This window comes from Erithacus rubecula (genome assembly GCF_903797595.1).
Source record: "Erithacus rubecula genome assembly, chromosome: 14".
In the NCBI taxonomy this organism is placed as follows: domain Eukaryota; kingdom Metazoa; phylum Chordata; class Aves; order Passeriformes; family Muscicapidae; genus Erithacus; species Erithacus rubecula.
Window position 1 is genome coordinate 10,012,202 of NC_136666.1, and position 27,211 is coordinate 10,039,412.

The following is a 27,211-nucleotide window of genomic DNA, read 5'->3' on the forward strand; positions in this document are numbered from 1 at the left end:
AATGTTTCCTTTAATAAGGTTGTTTATTATGGGTTTTGCTCAGATTAGAGATTTTTTCTAAACATTACTCCAAAATTTTAGTTAGCTTTGCTATGAATGCCCTTACAAAACTGGAAAAATGGTGTTCAGTAAAGAAGCAAAACCAGCTGGTTTTTTTCCCCAATGTGCAGATAAACTGAAATTAGGTTCAGATTATTTTAGCATTATTCCATGCATCTTAATAGTTCTTTATAACAAATTAAACAAGACATTTTGTCTTAAGTATTACACTATATGATATATCATGAGCCTCAATAATATGCAAAATATAAAAGCCAAAAATGATAAAAGTGAACTTCTGTTGAGCACTTAGTAACCAAAATGGTGTATAGAACCATTTCTACTTTAAAGGAGAAGTTTATTCGCTGCCTTAAGCATTGGACCAGTTTGGGCAGAACTTAATGATTGTCCCAACTCTGTATAGTCTTCTTCAACATCTGATGAATTTGTTTAAGTAGGATTTTGGCTATAGGAGAGCCTGGGGAAAGTGGCATCTTCCAAGAAAATGCTCTTGGTTTTGGGGCACATTCTCCAGGGCAAATTTACAATAGTCTTTTCCAACATGCTATTTGTTGTTTAGAACTTCATTTCTTACAAAGGTATTTGTATGTATTAAGTGTAGTGTTTGGATTATTTTTGAAAGAAGTAGCTAATTTTGTATAATATTTACTTTGGAGGTGTTCCCTGGACAATTCTTACCTGGAGGCAGCTACTCAAGAGCCATTCAGTTTCCTCCTTCCACTAAGACTGAAATGTATCTCAGCTTGCATATTTAAGTTGTATTACACATTTTGTTTGTAGTATATTTTGTTGTAGCTCCCTACTGCAAAAAGCTTAGATTCTTTTCCTGGTAAAATAAAAAAGTGGATGTTTAATGTTACAGAAAAAGTTACTGTTTCAGCCTGTCTATGAACATCTGATGGAGTTTAACAAACTGTAAAAGTACCGGAGTTGTGGGAAGAGGCGGGGTCATGTTTCAGCCACAGTTTTGCTATTTTTATGCATAGGGGTTTATGAACGTGCAACCTTTGCTCACACTGGTTAATAAATACACTGGGAGTTAACCATGTGTGGCATGGTGCAGCACCTTTCAGAGTCAGTGCTGCAGGTTAGGATGTTAACTGAGGTTTCAAATTTCAACCTTAAGCCTGTCCAGTGTGCCTAAAAGGTTTTGACGTGCTCTATCTCTGCCAGCTTCCAACCTTCTGTTTGTCTGACAGCAAAACCCTCTGCCCTGAACTCTTGCTAATTTTCATGTAATGTGATGTTCACTTCTAAAGACTGATGTGCATGGGCCCAGTACAATCAGTTCTTTATCCTCTCTTTGAAATTTGTACTAAAAATCAATCTTGTAATGCAGAAATTACTATCTGTAAAGGAATATAGGCACAAGGTTGGCTTTTAGAGAAAGAAATTGTTCTGATTTGTATTTGCATTAATAAAAAATGAAGATAATGGAACGTACTTGAAGATAATTTGGATCTGAATTTTTGATAGATCTTGAAAGATAATATTGTCATAAATCTCAAATGTTAATAGAGTTTTGTAGAGAGCGAGTGGGTTATCAAGTCTCCTTGATTTATGAGTTCTTTTCTGTCCCGAGGTGAAGGAATCTGTTGCCAAGTGCCCCACCCTTCCAAACTGGATGTCCTTCTGTCCAAGCTCATCTAAGATATGTAGATAATTTTGTATAGAGCATTGAACAGACACTATGGACACAAATAGAATCTGGCATTTAGAACTATTTCAGGAAATTACTCTTTCCATCCAAAAATCTACTTTAATATTCATTATAAAGAATATAAAACCTAAGTAGATACTTCTTACCTGGATATACTTCTAAATTTGTTGCATTTGAGCAGCAGGAGAAATTGCATTAAAGATTACTATTCTCTTTTGTTGATTTTTCACAACAATTTTCTATTTTTCTTTTTTTAGTACATTAATATGTGTGTTAATTTGAAATAAAGGTAGCAGTGTTAGCTTAAACTTAGCTCATTTAATTACTGAAATTGAGGGGCAGAGGAGGATTTAGCAGGCACTGTTTTTTGTCTATTTCTCTGTTTTTCATCTTTCCACTATTTCTGGTGTTTCTAGGTTGTGTGAGCTATGTGCTTTCCTGTTCTTCACTGTAGAACAGGCCTTCTTCCTTAAATTTATTTTTAAATTCTCATTTCATGTTTCTCTTTTGCCTCTCTCTTGGAAGCTTTATGGTATTAGGAGAAAGGGAAATACTGTATCCATTTAAACTGTAAAATGGAACTGTGCAGAGATAAATAGAAAAAATGTGTGTTGGGGGAGTAAAGAGTAGTAGCTTGTGGCTGAAAGTGTCCATGTTGTGAAATTGTGAACTGCAGAAAACCTACATGGCCAAATGCCAACTTGGGTAGTAACATAGACATTAATACACTTCTTTTCCAAGCACTGTGCTGTTATCTGTTATTTCAAAAATAGAAACCCCAGCAGCACAAGACTTCTTTGTGCTGTGCTGGTTTATTGGGAGGCAGTTAAGTGCCGGTGTGGCATGGGCTGGGATTGCTGACATTTTTTCCTGCATAACCAGTTGTTCTGTGGTGATACTCCATGCAGTCAAGTAGGGAGCCTACAGGCATTACAAGGACTGTATCAGTGACAAGCAAATAGGGGCCTGAGTAACATCCAGAAGCTGCTTTTTCTTCTCTTTTTTATTTTTTTTAATTTCTAAGATGCAGCTGCAGACCAGTTTCTACCTTTAGCATCAGCTGAAATAATGATATTAAGTGATTGCATTAACAGTTGTCCTTGATCCACTTTGAGGTACTTCTGCTTCTTGTGGCATAGCTGGTAATTGCTTGGTAAGCATCTTTTTTTGAGAGGAAAAAGTTGGCTAGAAAGAGATCTTTCACTAAAAAACTACAAAAGCAATTGGCCCTGTTAACTAGGTGTGGTGGCAGAAAACAAAGTCTCCAAGTGTACTGTTTGATCATTGTTAAAACCTCTTTATTTACACAATCTGGGCAAAATGTCTTTTACTCCACAGACTCTGATGATCCCGGATAAGACAGCTGGATACACTGAATGAGTATATATGACCTGGTTTCAGGACTGAATTTTCTCATCTTAGTTTCAACTTACTCTTCTCATTATTTAGAATAACATGTGTTGCTTCAAGACAGGTTAAGTTTACTGATGTTCAATGTTTCTACATATCATTAAATGCTGATAAATATTTCTGTAATAAATTACTTTTCTGTGCTATCTTTTTAGTTTCTTAGTGAGCACAAGGCAGGTTTTATAAGCACTTTAACCAAACAGAAGTACACAGAAGAAACTTTGCGCTAAATTTTACTGTGCAGAATTCTAAGTAGTATTTACTGGGGGAAGTGAAGAGGGATTTAGCCCCTGGGTTTGTGGTGATAAAGGCTGTGGCTAGGAAATTTGATTTTTAAGCTCTGAACTAGTTATCTGTGGTCTGCTGTTCTAAAGCATATGGTACTCTTAATCCTGGTGATTGCTATATATTTTTTAATCATCTTAGGTTTATATTGACTGTTACTGGGGGTTGAACATTGATTGTGCTAAAAGTTCATTAAAGGAACATGTGCAAGATGAGTATACTTGGGAAGAAAGGAATAGATGAGTCTGATTTAAAAGTCAAGACTGCCAATATTAAAATGGCACAGAAAAAAACAGAACACTGAGGTTTTCTTGTCTCTGAAAAGATACTTGATGAATCTTTTCAGGTAATAAATTGCTTTTATGAAATGACTGTCATCTTCCATTTGCCGCTTACCATTCTTGGTATTTGGTGGAATATTCAACGAATCCACTTGAAAATGGATAATTGAGAGAGGCAGGAGAGATTCATCAGGAGAGTTGTGTTTCTCTGTGAGGCTGTGAATTTGGCACTTTTTGAAAGCAGATGTTTAAACGTATGCAGATTCACACCGTGACAAAGCTCAGTGTTTTGAGCAAATAAAAAATTGATATGTGTTTTCTCCACTTACCATGGGGTGGGGAAAAATAGAGGTTACAGTGTCATTTATCCAAGTAGGATTTTTTCCTATTTATGATTCATGAGACATGTCAATGCAGAGGAAGTGCCTATTGTTTTGATTCTTAAATCAAAAGAAAATAGTGTATTTCTTCAAGTCTGTGGAAATGGTTAGAGTAGCTCAGAGAAACCAGAAATGTTTCCAGGGAATTGAAGGAGGACTATCCAAAGGGGATGTGTGGCCTCCTGGATAACACACACCATAACACTTCTGCACTGGGCTTCTCTATAGAGCCCTTCAGTGTTTGAGATACTGCATTTCTTTGAGAGGAGCTCATTCTTACCTAACAACTTGGTTCTTCTACAGTGCTTGGGCATGTTAATGAAAGTTTATAAAGGAGAGAGAGATCTTACTGCCAGCTGAGTCATCTTCATACAATGCTGGCTGCTGAAAGACTTGTGTTCTGAGGACAGATGCCTTCATTTGCTGTTGATCCTTTTTAGGAACACTGGACCAGTTTTCTGTCATGGATCACTTTTGTTTCAGGACCTCTCTGCCATCCTTGTTCTCCATCCTGCCTTTCTGCTCTCTCATGTCTATTCTGTTAGAGACTCAAATCACTGCCTGAGCTGCACTAATGCTTCTGCATGGAAGAAATGCTGCATCCAGTTTGTCTGCTTGCATTCCTGCAAGGCCTTATCCATTCCAGCTCCTGTGTAATCCTCTTGGACTCCAGCTCTGGTGCTCTGTGGGAGAGACAGCATTCAGATTGGCAGAGGTCTTTGAAGAACAGAATGAAAATGTCTGCTGTAATAGGATTTTAGATACCAGCACCTGCTGTTTGTGTAGTTCAGTTTTTTCTTTGTTCTCCTCTGTAAGCATTAGGGGGGGTAACACGTGGATTTTTTTTTTTATTTATTTTTACTATATTGTGTTTTAGATACAGCTACAGTTGTCTGTAAGTGATGAAAGGAAAATGCTGTATCAGTGCCACATATTTCACATTTAATGGCTTGTCAGCTCTATCAAATAATCGTAGCAAGACCAAGTCATTTAATGCTGCTAATATTTGAGAATGTGAAGTTCTTAGTAAAACCTGTAGATGAAATAGCTTTTACTTAGAGACTGAAACACAAACAGAATTGCAATAAACATATAAAAGAGCATGCAAAAGGAAGGCAAGAATGGAAAAAAGCCCAAACAACAACAAACCACAAAGCAGAAGAACAACACACAAAAGAAAATATTTTGAATTCAAAGAGTGGTAGGTTCATTACCTGAGCAGTTCAAGGTCCAAGATCTGTAGCTATCAGTCTGAGTGCTCTGCTTTGATTTTTTTTCACTTAATCTTCCAAATATTAGTCACCAAAGTATTAATTCCACCGTGAGCAAACCATTTAATGCTGCTATAGCACCCAGGCCACTAACTGCCTTCAGGCAAATTTATAGATATACTTCTAGTTTAAGATCCTTAGGTCAAGAATATATTTTTTATGAAGTTACAGTGTGTGTGACTAACAGCTGTACAAACCTTCTGGTGAGACATTTTTAGTGAGTTTGATCCATTACAGTCTAAGTTAGTCTTGTTTTGTTCTATACTTATACAGTGATAGCTGTTTTCAGATACTACAGCCTGATACATTGAAAGAAGACACCTGGAGCCATTTCTTTTAGTCTTGACTTGGTTTGTGCACTGGAGCAGTTATTCCCTGCTTTGTGGGCAGCGGGGCTGTAGCTGGTGGAAGGGGGGAATTGTTGGAGTTGGGTGGAGCAGGCAGCAGCTCTGGTCAAAAGCCACTGTGCTCCTCCCATGAATGATTCCAGGTCATGAGTCAGAGGCTGAAGCCTTGCAAGGTGCAGCTCATGGTAATTAATTAGTGCCACAGCAGGGTGGCCTCACCTCAGCCTGGTGCTTTGGGTGTGTAGGGTAAGGGAAACACATCAAGAAGTTGGTGTTTGATGTGAGGAGTCCTGGCAAGAGCAGTGCTCAAGACAGGTGTCAGAGGGGCTTTCATGAACACATGGAAATACCAGAAGATTGAGACAGTGCTCCTGAAAAAAAATGCTTTGAGAACTGAGAAGGAGATGCAGGATTGTTCCTTCCAGCCTTGTAAACCCTCAGTTTCCCAGTGCTGAGCCAAGGCTGGTGAGGAGGGTTATGTGATGGGCTTGGGAGGTGAGCCAAAATGCACTGGCTCACTGTGAAATTTCAGCCTCAGGATAAGGCAAGGCTCTCCAGTTTGGATGTGGCTGAAATCGAAGAAACAGCTATGAAAGCATAAAACTTGTGGGAGTGCAGAACTGGCATTAGAATTTGCACTCAGGTTTGCTTAATGTCTCCTAAGGAATCAACTTCTGTGTTAGCTGACACTTGCTTTAACTGAAGTCTTTACATTAAAAGATAGTATCTTAATGCACGTGAATATAATAAAATATTTCTTGTTTTTCATAACAACTCTTACCAGGTGCACAATTTTAGGGAGTACTTTACCTTATTTTCAGATTTTGAGTGTAAGATGCCCAAAAGTGAAGCCTTTTTGCAACAGTAAAAAGACGGATGAAGTTTTAATTTCACATCAAGTGTTGTGAGTAGTTTTCATTTATCTTAACTCTGCTGTGTTAGAGCATAGGGTATGTATGCAGTTGAAGTAAAAATACCCCAGCAGGAGAGAGGTGAGATAATGGATTCCTTCAGAAGATGCTGTAGACTGAGCTGCTCTGTGAAAGTAGCTGATTTTTTTTCTGCTGTCTCAGTTAAGTGTACCTCAGAGAATGACTGTATAGGTTTGGTACACTGCTTGCAGTAAAGAGTATATAGTAGAAGTAGCTGACTGAATATTTGTGAATTATTGATGCTATGGTCATAAAGAGTGCTCAGTGGCTCAGTGGCCAGCAAAAGTTTCCAGTCTTCTGCATTCCAGGTTTATTTGCTACAGAGCATCGTAATTAAATGCAAAATGCTTCATTGATGTTAATTCCAATGCTCTATTTTTAAAATAACTGAAATAAAAAATTCATTTTATATGCCATTTACCTGTTGCGCCATGGGACCTAATGGTGTGAATCAAGATTGGTCTAAGAAAGCACTTTGGAAGAAGCAGGAAACTATGATGAGTAGAGAGCTCCCATGTTTGTTCATATTCAAAACTGTAGTCTTGTGCCAGTGTTGTCTGCAGAACTGATTTTTAAGGGTGCTAAAGCAAAGAAAGTTGGGGGCAGTGGGAATTATGTTTGAATATATCCATGTGTTTAAGTCATATTTCATTATCTTCTTGTATTTAAACTTGCAGTGGGTTTGGTTTATATTTGCCCTTGTGATTAGAGAAATAAAACAGCCCCCAACATTTAGAGGTGGTTATTTAGGAGTTAATTAAGGAAGGTGCTCACTCCTCATTGCATAAGTGTGCACTGAGTTTGGGGTATTATTCTTCTTTTGTCATAGAGCAGTGGAATGGTGAAGGTAGGAGTCTAACAGATGCTCATTTTTCTTGGATGTTTTACAGGAGTCCTCTTTGCTTGTCAGTGGCCTTCTTGCTTTCACTCAATATGAAAGAATTAATGCTTGTAGGGGCTAAGTTATTCTCTTACATCAGCAAGCCTTTGGCACAAGTTCCTGCTTAAATTTCAGTGCACATTTAATGAAAACTCTATTTCCTGCTTCCCTGCTATCTAGGAAAATAAAAACCAAACAACCAACCAAAAAAGAAAAAAAAAACCAAACCCTCAGTCAGGCAGAAGCAACTGTTCCAAATCTGTTTGTTGTTTATACATAAAACTGCTAGTTCATGTGGTGGACAAATGAGCAATCTATCATAAACCAAACACCAAAATCTCTATCCTGGGTTATTGTGGTGGAGAAAAGTTGTGTTATGCATACAGTTGAGCCCTCAGTAAAACAAAGGAGGTTTTACTTTTTAGTTCCTTAAAGACATAAATAGATCTGCAAACAGATTGCCTTTTTTATTTTTTTTTTTTTTGTCTGGGGGAAAAGGAACTTCCTGGTAATGGTGAAACTGGGTGGGGGGGAAAGGAGGGGAGTGGATTTACTGTTTAAGAGCACTTGGCTTGCTCTGAGTCCTGAGTAGTTTTACTTTAGTCAGAGAAGGTGTTTCCTACTTTGAAATATGATAACTTCAGGAGCTGTGTTTGAGGTGGATGAACAAAAAGTGGCTTAAGGTTGTATTTCAAAAAGGAGCAATTTTTAGACAAACCAGTATTATTTGGATTAAAAAAAAAAAAGTCATCCAGCTGTCACCCCAAAGCCACTCAGTGCAGATTAGCATAATTCAATTTATTTTAAATGTAATCTCATTACAGTTTGTACTAGGGAATGCCATGAAATGCCATTTACCTTTACCTACCCTGGTTGTTCAGGGCAAACTTGCAGTGGCTTCACTACTCAGCAGCCTGTAGATCCCTGTTTTGTCATGGATGCTTGAGCTCTCCAGTGATACTCAATATCCTTGTCAGGACTTGGTTGAACTGTGAGCACAGTTTTCAGTGTTTGATAACAGATTGCTGATTATCCAGGACAGTAATCAAGAACCAGTTGCAGTGATTTCATGCTTTGGTATAATTGAAATATAATTTCATGTACTGCAGGGCAAATGATCATTCTCAGAAGTGCCTGGAAGTTGCTTCCACTTGATAAACTTTATTAATATGAAAAGAAGAGCTGGTACATCACTGGATTAGTGCTGTAGTCACAGAGTCCAGCAAGCCTGTAGGAGTGTGATATTTGCTAATAACTTCCAAAATTTCCTGTAAGAGGGCATTTTCAAGAGTCATAGGTTCGTTCTGTAATTCCACTATTAGCTTATATTGGTTGGCACTGAGCTTTCTCCATGGCATAATCAAATGACTGGTGTGGTAGTAAAAATAATAGTGATATAAAACTGTGGTGGAGTCCTTGATTAAATTTCTCTGTCAGCCATTTAAATTATTTTGAGAGTGAACACATTTGTGGAATTACTTGTCTGCTCCTGTGACAGAGTGCTGGGACATAAGCCGTAAAAATTGGTCTCTCTCTTTTTCAGCTTCATAAACCAGTTTTGGCTCTTAGCTCCATGAAAATGTGAAGTGAAATAGAGTGTGGTGTACCTGAACTTGAATTGCATAGTACTTGTAGGCTTGGAGAGGAAGAAGGTAGAGAAGGAGGAAATCTCATGTTTGAAAGAGTCAGTGTCACTAAAACAGTGAAGAGTTTTAGACCTATGTGTGTGAATTCAAGGAAACTGGAGAAACTGGCACAGGGACAGTTTTTGTGTGCCAGGGTTTTCTGTGAATCTCGAAATCTGGTTTTTCTCATTTGACAATTGTTACGGTTAACTCACAAAATCCTTAATCTAATACATTCCTCTCAATTTAATGTTGGCATTTAGACTGAAAAATCTGTAATTTCTCTGTTATTTTAGCTGACATGTTGGAGTGGTATTTGCTGAAACACAATGCAAAATTCAGTGTTCTGATATTTTAAATTTCTTGCAATAATCATTATTGACTAGGTAGCTAGTGTTGATTTATTTTAACGTAAAATCATGCAACATAAACTCATGCTCAATATATGCAATCTCAATGTGTGACTTAATTGAGGATTTTTGGTTTTCTTTCTATTCCCAAAATTACATTTTTAGATTTATACAGGGTTAAAGAGTGAGTTGTTTCAGAAAATATACATGGAAGTGTATAATCATTCTAGAGAATACCTATCCATGGTTCTTAACAAGTGATCTAAATTTCTCTGGATTATTAAACATAGAGATAATACATTTTGAAAAGGTGATAAATAGTATTTTGTGACAAATGGGTTTGTGTAAACTGAAAGAAGCAGACTTGAATAGGTTGTGAGGAACTGAGCACGTATATATTCTAGTAAAGGTACTCCAGAAGTCACTATTTCCTCCAAATTGAGGCATGATTTATGTTATTCCTAATGTGTGATAGATTTTCTTTGTGTCTTGAAAATGATTTATTTAATTGGTGTTTGCTGGAGAGAGGAGTGCCCAGTTTGACTCAGTCCCCCCATGAGAATGCAGGAGCTGCTTACCTCATTTTCCTGGCCTTGTAAATTTATGTACTTATGTGTTGTGAGGAAGAACTCACCCATCAGTGCCTGCCTTAGTTTAGCAGCAGTTAAACACTGCTCAACAGCATTATGGAGTGGGATTTGTGCCACCAAAGTACTCTGCATAGACAGTTTCTGAAAACTAATTTATTGCTGTTGCTGTATACAGGCAGCTCTCTGTGCTTTCCTTTTCAGGTGAGGAATAATGGGATAAATATCATAAAAATTCAAGGTGAGGTTAACTTTATGGATTCAATAAGCCTGAAAAAGGGACTAGCCTTCTTCATGAATATATATTTGACACTTTTGAGGACTGGCAGCTTTGGCCATGGGCATTGCAGGGCTTCAGCTGTGACACGTCTGGAGTCCCTGTAGCAGCATTTCACTGGCACTCTCCACTGAGCAAGGAGACAGTAAAAATAGCAATGGTAAACTTTCCAGCTCTATGGCTCAAAGCTGGAACCCTGCAGGGAGGAGGGATTCAGTATCTCAGGCTCATAATTAAAGATGCTTTGAGATAATACATAGTTTGCACATTGCTGTCATCCAGAAAGTCTGAGGTGCTTTGCATAGCAGTTGATGCCATCGCTGGTGATGTATGAGGAAGCTGAGGAGGGACATGGCCCAAGCCACAGCCATACAGCCAAGCAGGGGAAATAGAAGCAGTATCTCATCCTCCTCTGCTGTGCTCCCTGTCAGCAGTATTCCCAGTCTCCTGTATCCCACTGATGTGCTGGCATGACTGAGGTCTCTCATTACCCTGTGAAGGAATAAATAGAAGAGTCTGGGATGTGCATTTTTAATAACCAGCTTCTATGCACATAGTTTGTGCTAGTATGGGGAGACCAGAACTGCTGGTAAACCTCATTTTGATTTCATGAGGCAGTAACACTATGGAAAAAACCAACAAACTACTGTTATTATAGACTGTGGGGTGTTTTGGGCTTAGCCAGACCTGGCCTGATGCTCTAGGTATAAAGCTGTACTGCTTGTGAAGGTTGCTGGGGCTTTTTCTGCACACAAATAGAATCTGTAAGCCACACAGTGTATTTGTGGCTTATTGAGAGTGCAGTAGACTGGAGAGCTTTGAGCTTTGCCACCTGTGTTTATGGGTAGGGGGGAGCAGAAATGCTTGCACCACTTATACAGCAGTAGCTGCAGTAATGGAGTTCCCTTTGGGGAAAAAAGCACTCCTGCCCTTTTTTCTTCTCTTTTTCCCCATTTGTCAAAGCAAGGGTTTGCATATGCCCATGGTAACTGAGTTGTTTCCTGCTTTTGGCTTTGCTGAAGGCTGGTTTCCACATTGCTGTGTTGCCCTGCTTGTTTAGAACTCTCTGGTGGGGCTCCACAGGAGAAGTGCCCAAGCATATCCAGAAATTTTACTTGGCTCTCCTGCTCCGTCGGATGGAGCTCTGTTTCTACAGAGACCAAAGCTTGTGTGTTTCAAGGAAGTTATTTTTAGGACCTGCTGTTTAACTGGTGGAAAGACTTTCTTCCTTAATAGGAGAGCAGACTGTAACAGGATTCCTCTTTTTCCAGAGTGTCTTTTACTTTTTTCTACCATGTTCTTTCCCTTTTTCTGTGTCACCTAGTTTCCCTTTCACTGCCACCTTCTTACCCATGTCTGCTCTTCCCCTCTTTCACTTTCTGTATCACTGCTCCTGTTGTGCAAGGATCTAAGTACTAGTTCACAGACACTGAGGAGGAACCCATCCTCTGCTTTCAGAGTGTTGTGTTTTAAAGACAAAGCCCCCAGGTGGGTTTGTACCTGGGCTGAGCTGTGCTTGCTGAATCACTACTGGGCAGTGTTTGAGGACAGAGGATCACAAAGCCAAGCCCTGGCCCTCAGCTCAAGGACCTTGCACAGCTCAATTATTCATGGCCTTTGCTCATGGCTTGTCCTGTGTCCTTTGGCCTCTCTAAATAAATATTGCATTTACGTTTAGCTGTTTGTGCTGATGTTTGCAGTAAGCTCGATGTCTCACTTGCTGAGTGATGACCTAATGGTAGAGAGCTTAAAAAGATAAATCTGTTACAGTAACTCATCTGTCTTGAAAAGGGGAACTGTCCATAAATAAAGCTGCCCTAGAGATTTTTATTGTCAGTCAGTAGGAATGTAAAGCAGAAAAGACATTTGCTCTAAAGATAGGGTAAGAGTGCTCTAACTCAGTGCCCTAATGCCCTTTTACAATTATTTATTTTGTCCAGATAGTCACGTTTCCTTTCTGTGGAGTTGGATATTGAATAGTTATAGTGATGAAGAACTATTACAGGTTTAGACATATCTCTGAACTTTTTAAATGATGCTATGGATTGTATCTGGCTTGACCTGGTATACTGTGAAACAGATTTTTCTTTAGAGTACCTATTGCCACAACATCAAGGTATTTATCTAATAATATGAGATGTTTTCAGAAACAAAATGGCATCAAAAGGAGTGAGTCTAAAGCAGATCAGTTAAGGCAGCACCCTATGCTGTCCTGTTATCCTGTGATTCTCATTCAAACATCTGTTTCCACATTCTGCTTATATTGTAAACCTTTTAGAAAGGAAACGTCACATTTAACATGATACTGCAGTTCAGGATGGAGTTTCAAAACATACCAGCATTAATATCATTCCATCCCCATGAAATGCCATGTAGGTGATTGTGTTCCAGTCCTGTTTTCTTGTGTATCCCTGATGCTGATGCATTTCTGCCTGTCTTTAACAGGATGCAGCAGCTGGCAGATAGGCTGGATGCATGTGGTGCCTTTGGGTGCATGCCTCCAGCCCTCCCCACCCAGCAGCTGGAGTGAAGTCTGTGATGACAAGACTTTGTTCCAAGCTCCTGTTAACCAAGTCAAACAGGCCCTGCTGTGTGCTGGACCATGTCTAACACGAAGGGAGAAAAAAAATCTGCTGAAAGAGCTGCACAACATCTCTTTAAAAACATCAGGCTGTGGCTGTGGTGACAGACTGCCAGCATCAGCTGCTGCTTGGTTACCAAGAGGATAAAATTTTACTCCGGAGAGATATTTTTATACAGTTGCTTATTCATATAACTGTAGATGCCAAAAGCACCCTTATGCTCAGCAGTATAAAAATATTAAGAAAATTTCAGTTTCACAGAGGCTGCAATCCAGTCTAGTTATACTTCATCATGAAACAAGACAGTCTTGACAGCCTGTAATTGGACAATTAGTACTGGATTATTCTTAATTTTAATTATTAATTGATCTTTCTTCTGTTGTAATTTTCTCTTTTTACACATACCAAATCATTTAGCTGCTTGAAAGTCAAGTACTCTCCAGGCCTGCTATACACCTTGCAAGCAGCTTTACAAGGAAATTGGTATCTTCCAGGTGTACATGTGGTATAGCCTAAACTGCAGTGTTTACTTTTCATTGCCACAACAGTGACCACAGGACTGTAGATGGCTTAGACTGTCAAAAAGACATGCCTTACACAAATTATTTTCTACTAGAAATGTGTTCTCTTCTGTATTTGATTATACAGCTTGCAATGGGAGGTAGAGTTAACAGAGAGAAATCTTCTGGGTAAATACTTTATAGCTGAGTAACAGCTTTGATTTGCAGCTTTCCTAACAGTTCTGGTGTCCAAATACTCTTCATTTCTTCCTATCTACTGTCACCTCTTCCTGTGCCCTTTCCAAATTCCTTTCTGTTTTGCATATGTTAAATGAAAACTGAATTAGTCTCATTCTCAGCTTTTTTTGTAGTGTGAAACAGCACACAGGCTGGGACAGTTTCATAGACTGGATGGGAATATTGGGGAATCATGCAGGACCTGCTATGAACCCTGCATTTTATGGAATGATGTATTTTTATAGTTACAAAATAAACTTTACCTGTTTTAAACTGGCAAAGAAAAATGAGGAATATTTTACACTGATCAGTAACTGGAAAAATGAACAGACTTGTCTTTGCTGTCACAAACAAGGCAATTTTGTCTTCTTATTCCAGCTGCATGGAGTTAAAGGTAGGCAGAGGAGTAACTGCCTTATTAAATGGTGGAAGGGCTGTTGGCCTCTAGGACATCCATTCCTGAGAGTGACTCTGGAGAGGGGGAAGTCTCATTTATAGTGTGCTGTGCTGTGGAGTGAAAGACAAGAGCTGTTCCTGAAAAAGATGAAGATTAATGATCAAACTGCCATTCCTTCTTTGAGGATAGCTGTCTTCAACCTGTGTAATATTTGCTGAATTGTTGTTAAATTTAAAGTTCATGTCTCCTAGGAACAGATTTTAAAGACCCACAAAGGATAAGAAGTGATGCTTTGGGTTTTATCCCCCTCTGCTTTTGTTGGTTTGGTGTCTGCATCTGTGATGTGAAATTGATGTGAAACATGTTGTGTTTTGGCTTTTTTATTTTAAAGAGATCTTCCTTTTCCCTGCAGGTATGGTGTGAGCCCTGAGAACATAATCCTGTATGGCCAGAGCATTGGTACTGTCCCTACAGTAGACCTGGCATCTCGGTACGAGTGTGCAGCTGTGATCCTCCATTCTCCCCTCATGTCTGGATTACGGGTGGCTTTTCCTGACACCAGGAAAACCTATTGCTTTGATGCTTTCCCAAGGTATGTGTCACTGCTGCAAGGGGGGTTTCCATACTCACCATGCTCTCTAGGTGTTTAAAAGGGGCTGGTGGTGTAAGTAGACACCAGACGTGTATTTGTTCCTCCCTGGTGGGGATTTTGTAGGATCCTGATTTTGTGACCAAAACAAAAAGTCCCTGTCCCATCTTTTAGAAGATATTAAGCTTGTTTTAAGAAGCTCTAGAAAACTATATACAACAGATTTTAAGGTAAAACATTTGCTTTTATAGTCTAGTTTTCACTGGAAAAACAATTGCAACAAAGATCTGGAATACCCAAATATTTGAGAATGGTAGAGGTCACAGGAAGAGCAGATACTCTAGGAATCTTTTAGAACTTCTCATCTGATCTAAAGTTATGGAAGAATATGAGAGGGGAAGCCAGTCTCTTTATAGCAGGGCAGGGGGAAGCACAGGTAAAAAGCTTGGTGTTCCTTAAAGCCTTAAACATAGCTCTGATTACAGAAGTAACAGTGATGAGCTGTTACCAGCCAAATCAAATAATAGTTTTAAAAAGAAAAATGAGAATGGGAACAGTGACAGCAGATGTGCTATAGCACTTGAGTATTTTGTTCTTGCCCTACTGAGCTGTTCATTGGTGTCAGTCTGACTTCCCTGGTACTGGGAGCAGTGAAAATAAACAGCAGTGCACTTTATGAATGTGTGCAGCTCAACTGTCTGTCTTCACAGTGGGGAACAAAATAGTTCTGTGTGCACCTACAGAGAGTTGCTATTATGTGCATTTTATGTTGGGACTCCATGAGAATTTGGTCTCAGTAGATTTTTCTAGCTGCAGAGCTGTGTGGCTGAGAATACTAAGCAAGGCTAATGTGCAGTTTAAACACTGCTTTATGAGTTGCTGAGTTGGCAATGGGACACCTTCCAATTTTCTGCAAAATATAAATATTATCTGGCTTAATGGTCTGTGAATATATGTGGAAAAAAAAAAGTTTCATTATATGAACACTGAAGTGAAAGGGGTTTCCTACAATAAATGAGAACTTAGTGTCTAGCCACAAAAATTATGCATAAACATCTCTGTAGCTGATAGGTCTATTACACCAGACCTTTCATGGGCTTAAAACTTCAGTTTATACAGCATATTGAATTATAAAGTATTTACATTTGGCTATGATACTAATTTTGGGATGAAAATTATGGGGAAAAACAAAATCTGCATTATTCTTATGCCTCTTTTATGTTGGGATAATTTTTTTTTTATTCAGCATCATTGCACACAGCTCAAGTTCCACACATGAAAAGTGAAATAAGACTGCATTTTTACTTTAAATAGTACCTTAAATGGCATGAAGCATGAGAGGTTTTTTTTGAGAGATATAGATACAGAGAAAGAAATGGGTTTACACCCAGCTGTTCACTGGAATACCAATGACAGTTCTCTAGAATACCAAATGCTGAGGTTTGTAAGTGTGAGGCTTACTGCTTCAGTTTGCATCTTTTTTAGTTAACTTTGTTTTCATTAAACGTTTTGAACCTGTTTTAAGTCAGGGTATGCTGGCATCTGTATTTTTAAATAATTTTAAGCAGTCTTGATAATTTTTTAAAATCAGTGATCATGCCAAAATTGCATGTCTTCTTGTTCTACAGGAGCAGGAAAATCCAAACACCTTTTATTAGCTACCATAAAGAAATAGATTTGTCCTCCCATAAAATTGAGTTGGACCAGCACTCATTTTTTCACATTCCTCCATTTGTTGATGGAAGTGGAGCTGGTAGGAAATTGAGAGTTCATTAGCACATGGTGTCTCTGCACAGATTTGGAATCATTGGTAACTACCAGCATGAAATGGCTGTCTGAAAATAAAAGCTGGGGCCTTTGAGGAGAGTCAGAGAAAGCTGCTGTTCACTGCTTGCAAGTTCATGTGCTGCCAGGATGCTTCATAATTGGGGTTTTCTGACCTCTTAGATGGGAAGGTGCCTTTGTCAGCCTTCCCTCAGAATTCATTTTCCTGTGGCAGGTAGTCTCAAGCTATATTGGTCTGCTAAAGGTAGCTAGAGAAAAGGAAAAATGTTACTATAAGGCCACTTTGCAGTCACAGCTGGCAAAGAGACTGGTTACATAAAGTAAAACCCTGTGATTTCTGTGGTTTGCAGTTAAATATCCCTGTGTAATGCTCTTCTCCCACAGTTTTCTAGTTCATTGTTTGAACTTAAACGATCAGTACAGAACAGATTGTTTTCCTTTAGCTAAATCTGCATAAGTTGGGGATTCAAAGACAGGTTCAAGCTCCATGAGCCAATAATAAAATCTTATGACTGGAATGTAGTTAATTAGTCCCTAAGCTGTTAAATTGGAAGGTGATAATGTGTCATGTGAGAAGAGTCCATGTTTGCAGAATGTCCCGTGGAATCTTACTTGCCTCACAGTGCTTTGTGTGATAGATGCAATCACTGTTTTGGTGGGGGTTTTTGGGTGCAAAACTTTATTTGCATGCTGCCCACTCAAACTTGTTGTTGTTAGCACGGGTGGGATGGTGGTGATGGCAGTGCAGGCTCCTTTTTTCACATTTTTTGGGAATGAGCCTTGTCCCATATCACTCGTGCACAGTTCCAGTGGTTTGCAGCCCTTTGAAAACGTGCAGTGGTAACTGGGTTGTGTGTCAACAGTTAAGCTTGCTTTCTCTAATCATGTGGAACTGAAAGCCCCAAACTGATCTGTGTCTTTCTTTTCCTTCCCCCAGCATTGACAAGATCTCTAAAGTGACCTCTCCTGTGCTGGTCATCCACGGTACTGAAGATGAGGTGATTGATTTCTCCCATGGCCTGGCCATGTACGAGCGATGCCCACGAGCAGTGGAGCCCCTCTGGGTGGAAGGGGCTGGGCATAATGACATAGAGCTTTATGCACAGTACTTAGAGAGACTAAAACAGTTCATATCTCATGAACTCCCCAACTCCTGAAGAAGCCTACCTGATTTACCTCAGTTACTGTGAACGGAAGAAATTACCTGGTTTTGCACATGCTTTAACTGGATAGCTGTAATAGCTTTATACTATGAAGAAATACCCTGTCTTGAGGGTGTTCTAATCAAACATCTGATGAAATTTGTCTTTTCTATCTGGAAATGATTCTACTAATGCACACAAATATGGTCAACTACTGTAATTCCAACAATTTTTAGCTTCATTGCCCTGAAGGAAGTGGGAATCCTAGCTGCTTATGGGGACACTTTTTACCTAGTGCTGTATTAATTGAAGATCAGTTTTCTCTGTCTCACTTCAGATCATTTATAATTCTGTCCTACAAAGACTTTTTCCCCACTGTGTTCTCAGAGTGGGAACACAACTGTTATGAGCTACAGCTTGTTCTGAACAATCATGGGTTCAATCTAAGGGAGTACTTTCTCTGTGAAGTTTCTAGCTGTGGTATTGTAACTGGAAAGTTATTGTGATGAAGTTCCCCCTCCTCCCTTCTAGTGTTCTTTTGTTAACTTACTGATCTTCCCAAGTAAATTATTTAAATATGCTTTTACCTGAAAATAAACAAACTACTATATGGGGCTAAATTCTGTAACGACCTCTCCATTACTTGTATAAACATAACTGGAATATTCTTAAAGGATCTAGGGACAAAACTGCTTTTGTTTAAAAATAAATGTGTAAATTTACTACTAGAAAACTCATTTTAATATTCAGATTGTCTGAATAATAGCCATAAGACATTTCCTTCTGTAAAGCATTCCTGTAGACTTTTTAAAAGTACTGTACATATTTGAATTTACATTGTGCATAGATTCTTAATTGGTAGTTTTAATTTAAGTCTAGTTACAATAAACTGCAAAATTCTGGTTTGTATATGATTGAATACATTTTGTTAAAATATGTTTTTATCCCTATATTATTTTGCTATTAAAGTTTTATAAAGTTTCCAGGACAAAAAAAAAAAAAAAAATTTACACATTTATGTTTTGATGAATTATGTAACTAAATTTTCATTGAGCTGATCTTTTTAGTTTAGAAGTAATTTGATTCTTTGACACTGGAATCGCACAGATTATGCATCAGAAATGCAAAACACTTAAAAATTGTTACACTACTAGGATAGGTCTAATTTTTCCAAATTTCAAGGCCTTAAATGTACTGTAAGCCTCAGATTGTTGTATAAATTGATTGCGATTGATTGCAGTTTGTGTCCTGTTGCTAGAAAGCAACACAGTGATTGTAATGGAATAAAGGATGCATGGATTAGAGCTTGCTCAAGTTTGGAATCTTATTTGGTGCAAAATTTTCATGAGGAAAGTGTGAAAACTTCACTTGATAGAGTAAGCTGGGTATGTAAATCAAATGTGCAAGAGGTTTTGTTTAAATGGTGTTCAGCTGGTTCTTAGTAATGAAAAATGATTCATTGCCTGGAAGAAATATCTGAACATGGTTGATATGAATTCCTGCAACAGGCCTGCAGTTAATTTTCAGTGCTGCAAGTGTGCATTGTCTTTAATTATTGCCTTGGTCTTATTACTACAAGAGGGGAAAAACTTGTATTTTAACTTCCAGGGAAAATGAGGACATGCATCCTGTCCACATCACCTGGGTCCTTAGACTCTGCATCTGGGCAGTGTTGTCTAGTTGTGACTTTTAACTGTCCTGAGCAGCAGGGCCCCAGCTCTTGGTGACTCTGCCAGCCAAAATTGTCAGGTTTTGCCTAATCACCACCTCAAGCTCAGCACTTGCCTCCTGTATTTTAAATAAATATTCAGATACTTATCTGATTTTATATGTGTTGTACCTCCATACATCCACAGTGGCAGCTTCCTGGGACTGTACCCTGTGGGGTCCAAGCTGCTGAGTGTGGTACAGGTATTTAAGGTAATGTTAAAAGGGTCAGCCTGTCCATGGAGTGAGTTGGAGGATTTTGACCTAATTGGCTTTTTTTTGGTACCCAAACTGAACTTTGTGTTGTTTTGAAACCTCAGCCTGCAGCACTTCTTCTCATGACCCTCTGCAGCTACCCTTTAACAAACTGATACTTCTAACCTTTTCCCTATAAACTGGTTTGTTGATTTCTGCTTTTCCAATTCCTGAAGTAATTTTATGACTTGTTTCTGCATTTGCTTTGTTTTTTGCCTGTATTCCTCTGTTAATGAAAACCCTGAATATGAATTCAGCATTGTGATTTATGTTCCATGGTCTCTGCAGTTGCAGACACATTCAGATGTTGTGGCTGAACATGGATTTCCACTTCTGTTTTCTTTTATTTGCCTGAATTCCTGCTTATCTAATTCTCAGAGGAGCCTGGGTCTTCTGGCTTCTGCATTTTCTAGTTTGGTTTATGAAGTTCATCTGCATTAAATTAATACAGATGTTTTGCTCTTAATTAAAATACTAATGACCTATTGATCCACTGGTATGGATCTTCTTCCCTCTCTTTTAATTCAGTAATTTGTTTACCTGTTTGTTCCCTTAAATAATTTTCCTCGTAGCCCTATTCTCATCCAATAGTTCTTAAATGAATTCTGAATTTTTTTAATAGTTTTCTGATGTATGCTCTGCACAAAGTAAATGCTAACAGTGAGCTGCTGTGTATTGTAAACTTGTACCAAGGTTTCAAGCATTTCAAAACTCTGCTGATCAACCTTGGAGCTATTGAAAAAATGTGGTCAAGTCATAAAGCTGCAATTTCATCCATGACAGTGAATTTCAGGTCCTCATTATTTTAAAGAAAAAAAAAATTTAATTTTTTCTTAAAAATATTTTGATCTTTAAGGGTATTAAAGGGAATGATGTGAGGTTATGAAAAACAAATTTTGGGCTTAAAAAAATAGTCTGCTCCAGCAAATTGCTAACATGCTGTAATTTAAATATATAACGTGGGCCTTTACAAGAACTTGTTTTGCATATTTTAGAGCTATCAAGGTGTCACTGTAAAAATGGCTCTGTGTGCCTGGATAAATTATGCAACGGGTCTCCCAAAGGTGTGAGTGATCACAAACATTTTGTTGTTGATGGGGATGCTCTGTCCATTTTTCCTGTGTGACTGACCATTTTTGTTCATGTAGTGCAGCCACAGGTGATGTACAGCTTGTTTGCAGGAAGGTAAGGTGTGGTACATCCGTTTACTGTCAGTAGTTGTCTAGTGTTTGTACTTTGGAAAAGACAGAGGAGAATATTTGTTACAGCTTCAAAGGTGTCATTTTCCAAGGAGTCTGATATGTATCCTTTTAAAATTTATGTAACTGTTACAAATTTAACTTGTGCTCACATGGAGGCCTGTTACCTGTGTTGCCTCTGCTGCGGTTTTGTTCCTCGTTTTCCGTGTCACTGCTGTAATTTGTGCAGCTCTGCTCGGGGTGCTGACCCTGGAACTCTAAATACCCAAACCTGTATTTATGCTTAGCATTGTACACATCTTTAAACTCTGTATTGCATTTGCTTTTTCTAAATGGTGCTAAACATAGAAGTAGAGACCCAATGTACTTGCTTCCTCTGATTATTTGTTCAGCCATAAAACTTGATTGTTCTCACTCGGAAAGCTCTTTCTTCCCCAGGTCTATTCTTGTGAAAGCAAACTACTGATCTCAGTTAAGCCCATTTAACTCATTTCTCTATGTCCTGTGTGGAACTCTCTAAACATTTTAGCTGTGAAATTTAGCTCAAATGCAGTCGTTTGTAGTCCAGCACTGGGTGAGGGTGGGATGGCTCTTTGATGGTGGGCATTCGGCTGTTGGGAATGAGGTCAGGCACAGAAACTCCCTGCTGGGTCTGTGTCGCTTTCCAAGTCCAGCGGCAGTACTGAGGTCGGATGGGTGTGAATTGTAAAGCAGGAGGTTGTACTTGGGTCTCACAACTTTGGTACAGCAGTAAAAAGCAGGAGCTGGTCCTTGCAGCAGGGGAGTGAGCCCTGCTCCTTTGACTCTGCCGATGTCTGGTTTTGCAGACGAGTTTCTGCAGTAATTAAATTAATTTTGCAGAAAGTGTAAGGGTAACATGCCTGCTGTCCTTAAAAAAAAGAAATTCCAAGAAGACCCCTACCCCATTAGTGGGTCAGTTATAAATTACATTCTGGTTCCTGTAAGGGTAGAGGTGTTTTGGTGTGGGTTTCCTCAGGGCCGGCGCTGCGGGGCTGCGAGCGCATCGCGTCCCTTTATAGAGTAAAACCGTGTGCTGCTGTCCCTGCGGGCTGAGCTCGCCCCGCTGGGACGGGGCTGCGCCTGATAAAGCGAGGCTCAGCTGCTGCAGCCGCGGCGGTCCCGGGAGAGGAGGAGGAGCGGAGCCGCTGGGTCTGAGCCTCGCTTTATCAGGAGAAGCAGCAGAAGGAACACACCCCTCTGGATTGCACCTGGACTTCCAGGCAGACATAGGTGCCTGGTTTGCTGTGTCATTGGAGGTGGCTGCATGCAATGGGTGTTACGTTTATTTTCTCCTTTTGTTTCTAGGCCGTATTGGTTTAAGGGCTGCTTTAAACTAAGAAGACATCAATACATAGTTTCGCTTATCCTAAATCATGTTTTTCATGGCGGTTTGTTCTTAGGACTTGCAGACCTGCTAAAAGATTGAACATCATTTACATTTCAAGTTGCCCTGCTGTAACAGTGCCATTAGGAATGCTTTGGATCTGCCTCAAAACCCTTTCCCTTTGGCTCAGACCAGGAGCAGTGGCATGGCAGCAGTGCTTAACATCCTCTGCATGGACCATCTGTAAAATATAACTACTGGGACTAAGCTGAGTAATAGTGTTATCTTTTAGGGATTAGTTACAGCCATGAATGGGCATTTTGATATGTCAAATTCCAACATATTAGTAGAATGCTTATCTAATACAATTACAAATACAAAAACAATCCCCTGGACCTTAAGTCACAAATAGTTGAAGTTGATAACTTTAATCTTGAGTCAAATAAATAACAAACCTAAAGCTTCTCAAACATGCTGATCTGGGATGCCCCTCTAGGAAATAGAAAAACAGTCTAAAAATTTTTGTTCTCTGCTTAGAAATGAAAAAGAAGGCTTCAGGCACATTCCAGGGCTCCAGGACATGACCTCCAGCCTTCATCAGTATGTTGTTACATTAAAACATTCACCATTTCAAACACTCTTGGCAATATGCTGCTGAGTTTTGGGTTCCTTGTCCCTTTTAATTATCAGAGCTTTCTTTTGTGTTTGCAGCCCTACTTGTGGTAGAGTCCCAGCCTACTTATGTTGCATGTAATTGCTTTATTGATCCATTCCCAGAGTGTAAATTGAACCTTTGGGCTCAGCCTGGAGGAAGGAGAACTAGATAGGGGCACTGCTTTAGAAGAAGACTTAAGCTCCATAGAGCCCCTGCTGTCCCTTACCAGCACCTTTTTATCAACAGGATGAAGTTGCTGTGGCCTTTGAGCAGCCACAGCTTCACCTGGTTACACCAGCCTAATGGCTTTAATCAGCAGGCAGAGACAAAGAGCAAGAGAGCAAAACAGCCTTTAAACCCAGCTTACATCTGTTGGAAAAATAGAGTCTGTGCTGGACCCTGGGGCTGGACCCAAAGTACAAATGGCTCAGCAGGAGTATAAGTTTCCTTCCTTAATCAAGTATAAAAAAAATCTTTAGCAAGAGTAACAACTTTAGCAATTTTTAAAAATGTTTTGCAGAAAATTAATATGGAATAGAAAATTTTCTTTTGGTGATTGGGAAGGGGTTTTTTTAGGGGGAGGGAAGGAGGGGAGGGGAAAATCTGTGTAGTCTTTGAGTGTTTGTATGAATAATGAAGATAGTTTTCCTGAGTATTAAAGAGTACTTTAAATGAAAAATTATATATACCCATTATTACATTTTAGTACCTAAAACCTATCTATCGTACATCTCTTGATTTGGCCTGTTGAACATTCAGTGTTTGTCAAAGTGGTGCAGTGAGTGTAGCCAGGACTGCAGAATATCCATAAATGTAGTTATGTACACACATATTTTGAAGAAACAAACTCTCTGGGATTCTTTGCTGCTTATGTTTAATAGGTTCACTGTATTTATAATTATTTTAGAACATAGCCTGAGTCCTAGAAGTTCTCTGTGAGACATGGGTTATGAAAAACTTGTGCAGTAAGAAAATCCTTCCTGGGCCCTTACAAACCCTCCAGCCTGTTCAGAAGCAGCTCTCTTATCACAGAAGTTTGCTAAGTCAGAACCTGGGCAAGAAGCCACAAGAAAAGCATTGGTCCTGTGAAGTATTCCTTAAACTCTTCAGATATATTTTAAAAGATACCTTTGGACCTAGCTTTGCCTGGAATCTCTCTTGGTTTTGTAGCTGTGATCAAAATGCCAACCTGCTCAAAATTCACATCAGTGCCCTCCAGGGGATCCAGCACAAGGTGAAGCTGTTCTTGCTGCACAAGATGCTCCAGCTCCTGGGGAATATGGGAGTATTGTGTCAAGCCCAGCAGTCCAAGGCCTTCTCTCTGCTCCAGAAGCAAATGATTAAACCAAGAAAAATGCCATTATAGCCCAAAGAGGAACAAACTGGTAGGTACACAAGGAGGACGTGGGTTTGGTATCTCATGCTCTTTCTGGTGCTGGTTGACAAGAACAGCAGGGCAGGTGAGGGGTGGGCATTGCTGGGTGCAGCCTGGTAGGGATGGGTCCTGCACTGGGCCAGGAACCACGCTCAGTGCTTGGGCTGAGAGACAGTCGGGCTTGGGGCACTCAGCACTCAGCGGTGAAGGATGGGCAGGGTCGGTGAAGGATAGGCAGGATCAGCACAGGATGCCCAGGATCAGTGCAGGTGACCCAGGATGAACTGAGGATGCCCGAGATCAGTGCAGGATGCCTGGGATCAGTTCAGGATGCCTAGGATCAGTGCAGGATGACCGGGATCAGTGCAGGATGCCTAGGATCAGTGCAGGATGACCGGGATCAGTGCAGGTGACCCAGGATGAACTGAGGATGCCCAGGATCAGTGCAGGATGACCGGAATCAGTTCAGGATGCCCGGGATCAGTGCAGGATGCCCGGGATCGGGGAAGGATGCCCGGGATCCATGCAGGATGCCCAGGATCCGTGCAGGATGTCCGGGATCGGGGCAGGATGCCCGGGATCCATGCAGGATGCCCAGGATCAGTGCAGGATGCCCGGGATCCATGCAGGATGCCCAGGATCCGTGCAAGATGCCCGGGATCGGGGCAGGATGCCCAGGATCAGTGCAGGATGCCCAGGATCCGTGCAGGATGCCCGGGGTCAGTGCAGGATGCCCAGGATCCGTGCAGGATGCCCGGGATCCATGCAGGATGCCCGGGATCCATGCAGGATGCCCGGGATCAGTGCAGGATGCCCGGGATCAGTGCAGGATGCCCAGGATCAGTGCAGGATGCCCAGGATCAGTGCAGGATGCCCGGGATCCGTGCAGGATGCCCGGGATCCATGCAGGATGCCCAGGATCAGTGCAGGATGCCCAGGATCAGTGCAGGATGCCCGGGATCCGTGCAGGATGCCCGGGATCCATGCAGGATGCCCAGGATCAGTGCAGGATGCCCAGGATCAGTGCAGGATGCCCGGGGTCAGTGCAGGATGCCCGGGATCCATGCAGGTTGCTCAGGATCAGTGCAGGATGCCCAGGATCCGTGCAAGATGTCCGGGGTCAGTGCAGGATGCCCAGGATCCGTGCAGGATGCCCAGGATCCATGCAGGTTGCCCAGGATCAGTGCAGGATGCCCAGGATCCATGCAGGTTGCCCAGGATCAGTGCAGGATTCCCGGGATCGGGGCAGGATGCCCAGGATCCGTGCAGGATGCCCAGGATCAGTGCAGGATGCCCAGGATCCGTGCAGGATGCCCAGGATCCATGCAGGTTGCCCAGGATCAGTGCAGGATGCCCGGGATCCATGCAGGTTGCCCAGGATCCGTGCAGGATGCCCGGGATCAGTGCAGGATGCCCAGGATCCGTGCAGGATGCCCAGGATCAGTGCAGGATTCCCGGGATCGGGGCAGGATCGCTCGGGGTCGCTCCGGCCGGGCCGCGGGGCAGCGGCTGTGCAAGGGCGCCGCCTCCCGGCCGCCCGCGGCTCTGCAGGGCCGGGTCGCGCTCCCGCGTCCCTCCCCGTGTCCCCACCCTGCCCCCGCTTTGTCCCCCCGCCGTGTCCGTGTCCTTGGGGCTCCGGGCTCGCACCCTGCGGTCTGAGCTGCCGCCAGCCCTGCGCGTTCCCGAGCCCCACGGCCGCAGTTACCCCGAGCGCCCCCAGTGCCCCGTGGGAACGGGGTGATGCTCAGGGGGTGCTGCCTCCGTTCCTCTTTCCTTTCCCGAAGGAAACAGGGAACCGCCCAGCGAGGGAGTGTGCCCGGGTAAAGTCACTTACAGAGGAACCTCCCTGCACTCGTGTGCGAGAACCGGGTCCCTGGGCAGGGATTTCTGTACCCCGCGAGTCGGTTCCTGCAGGCCACTCACTCACATTAGCTTGGTTCTCTGCCCTTGCCTTGGCCGTGAAAATCTCAGCCATCGATATTTGGTATTGAACGCTGCAGCTGTGTTTGTAGGCAGAGCATCACAGTCACTGCAACGTGCCAAGACACGGGACAGTTGAGGCTGTATTGTCCCCGGCAGCCCATTACAGAAAATGACCCATTTTTGCTTGTTAGAAAGGTAAATTGCAGTTTATAACCCACAATAGCACTCGGAGGAGGGCTCAGGTTGGTTATTTTTGTGAGGAAGAGCTGCACCAGGCGTGTGTTGGAGGCAGTGAGCATTAGTCATGATTTCTCATTTGCAGGTGTGAGGTTGTTCAGTAGTGTTCTCACACTATGGATGCATCCTGTAACAGAGGGCTGTGCTGTAAACTTCATCCTGGTGCTGCTGCAAAACAGAAATCAGCTTGGAAAAAATGAAATATAAAGAGTGAAAGGGAAAGAGTTCAGCAGCCAAACACCACTCTACAGATAGTAATGGGTGCTTCTGTGTTTACCTTAAAAAGAGATAGCAATCTTTAGAAAACAGTGATATGTTTAGTCCCTTTTAGCCTAAAATTTTTCTTCCTCAGACTAGTGAAAGAGAAAATGCCTTTAATGAATTTAAACAGTAGTCACACCTTCAAGATTTTGGTTACTTTTTCAGGAAAAGTCCCAGGTAAGCAGTCGTGATTTTGGCTTTGCTGATTCTTCTGTAAGGCCTACACAAATCTTAGCACTAACCAAAGCGCTTTACATTTACCTCTGCTATGTTAGATTAATTATTGATGCCAGTTATTTAGATTGCAAGTTTGTGAAATCTTTTGCATGAAGTAAGTACTTTAAGTAACAATGTTATGACATTTCTAGGGCCCTGGCAGATGTAAAAGACTCAGGTCCTCTTTGAATTTTGCACTTCTACAAACATTGAGTTCAGAGAATTTAGAGTGATTTTAAATAAAAATACTCTTATTTGTCTTGTCTTGCCTGAAACTTCCACCAGTAGATAAATTTTTCTTAAAAGACTGAGTGAAGCCTCCTTCCTTTACTGGTAACCAGCCTGAGTTCCCATGACCTGCATTCATATGTGTCATATTCAGATAAGGAGGAAGCACAACGCTGACTAATGTTGCTTTTTTGGAAGGAAAATGACAAAAGCTATTTGAGACAGGAATAGAA

At 41.0% G+C, this 27,211-nt stretch overlaps 1 protein-coding gene across 1 annotated transcript in view; it reads left to right on the top strand.

Moving 5' to 3' along the window:
* ABHD17C (abhydrolase domain containing 17C, depalmitoylase) overlaps positions 1 to 19,985 on the top strand; it is a 29,357-nt gene extending 9,372 nt beyond the window's left edge. Inside the window, exons 2-3 of the mRNA XM_079317542.1 lie at positions 14,474 to 14,653; positions 17,373 to 19,985. Coding sequence (XP_079173668.1) covers positions 14,474 to 14,653; positions 17,373 to 17,592 — 400 coding nt within the window. The 3' untranslated portion in view covers positions 17,593 to 19,985. The remainder of the gene's footprint in view (positions 1 to 14,473; positions 14,654 to 17,372) is intronic.
* Positions 19,986 to 27,211: the final 7,226 nt, after the last annotated feature.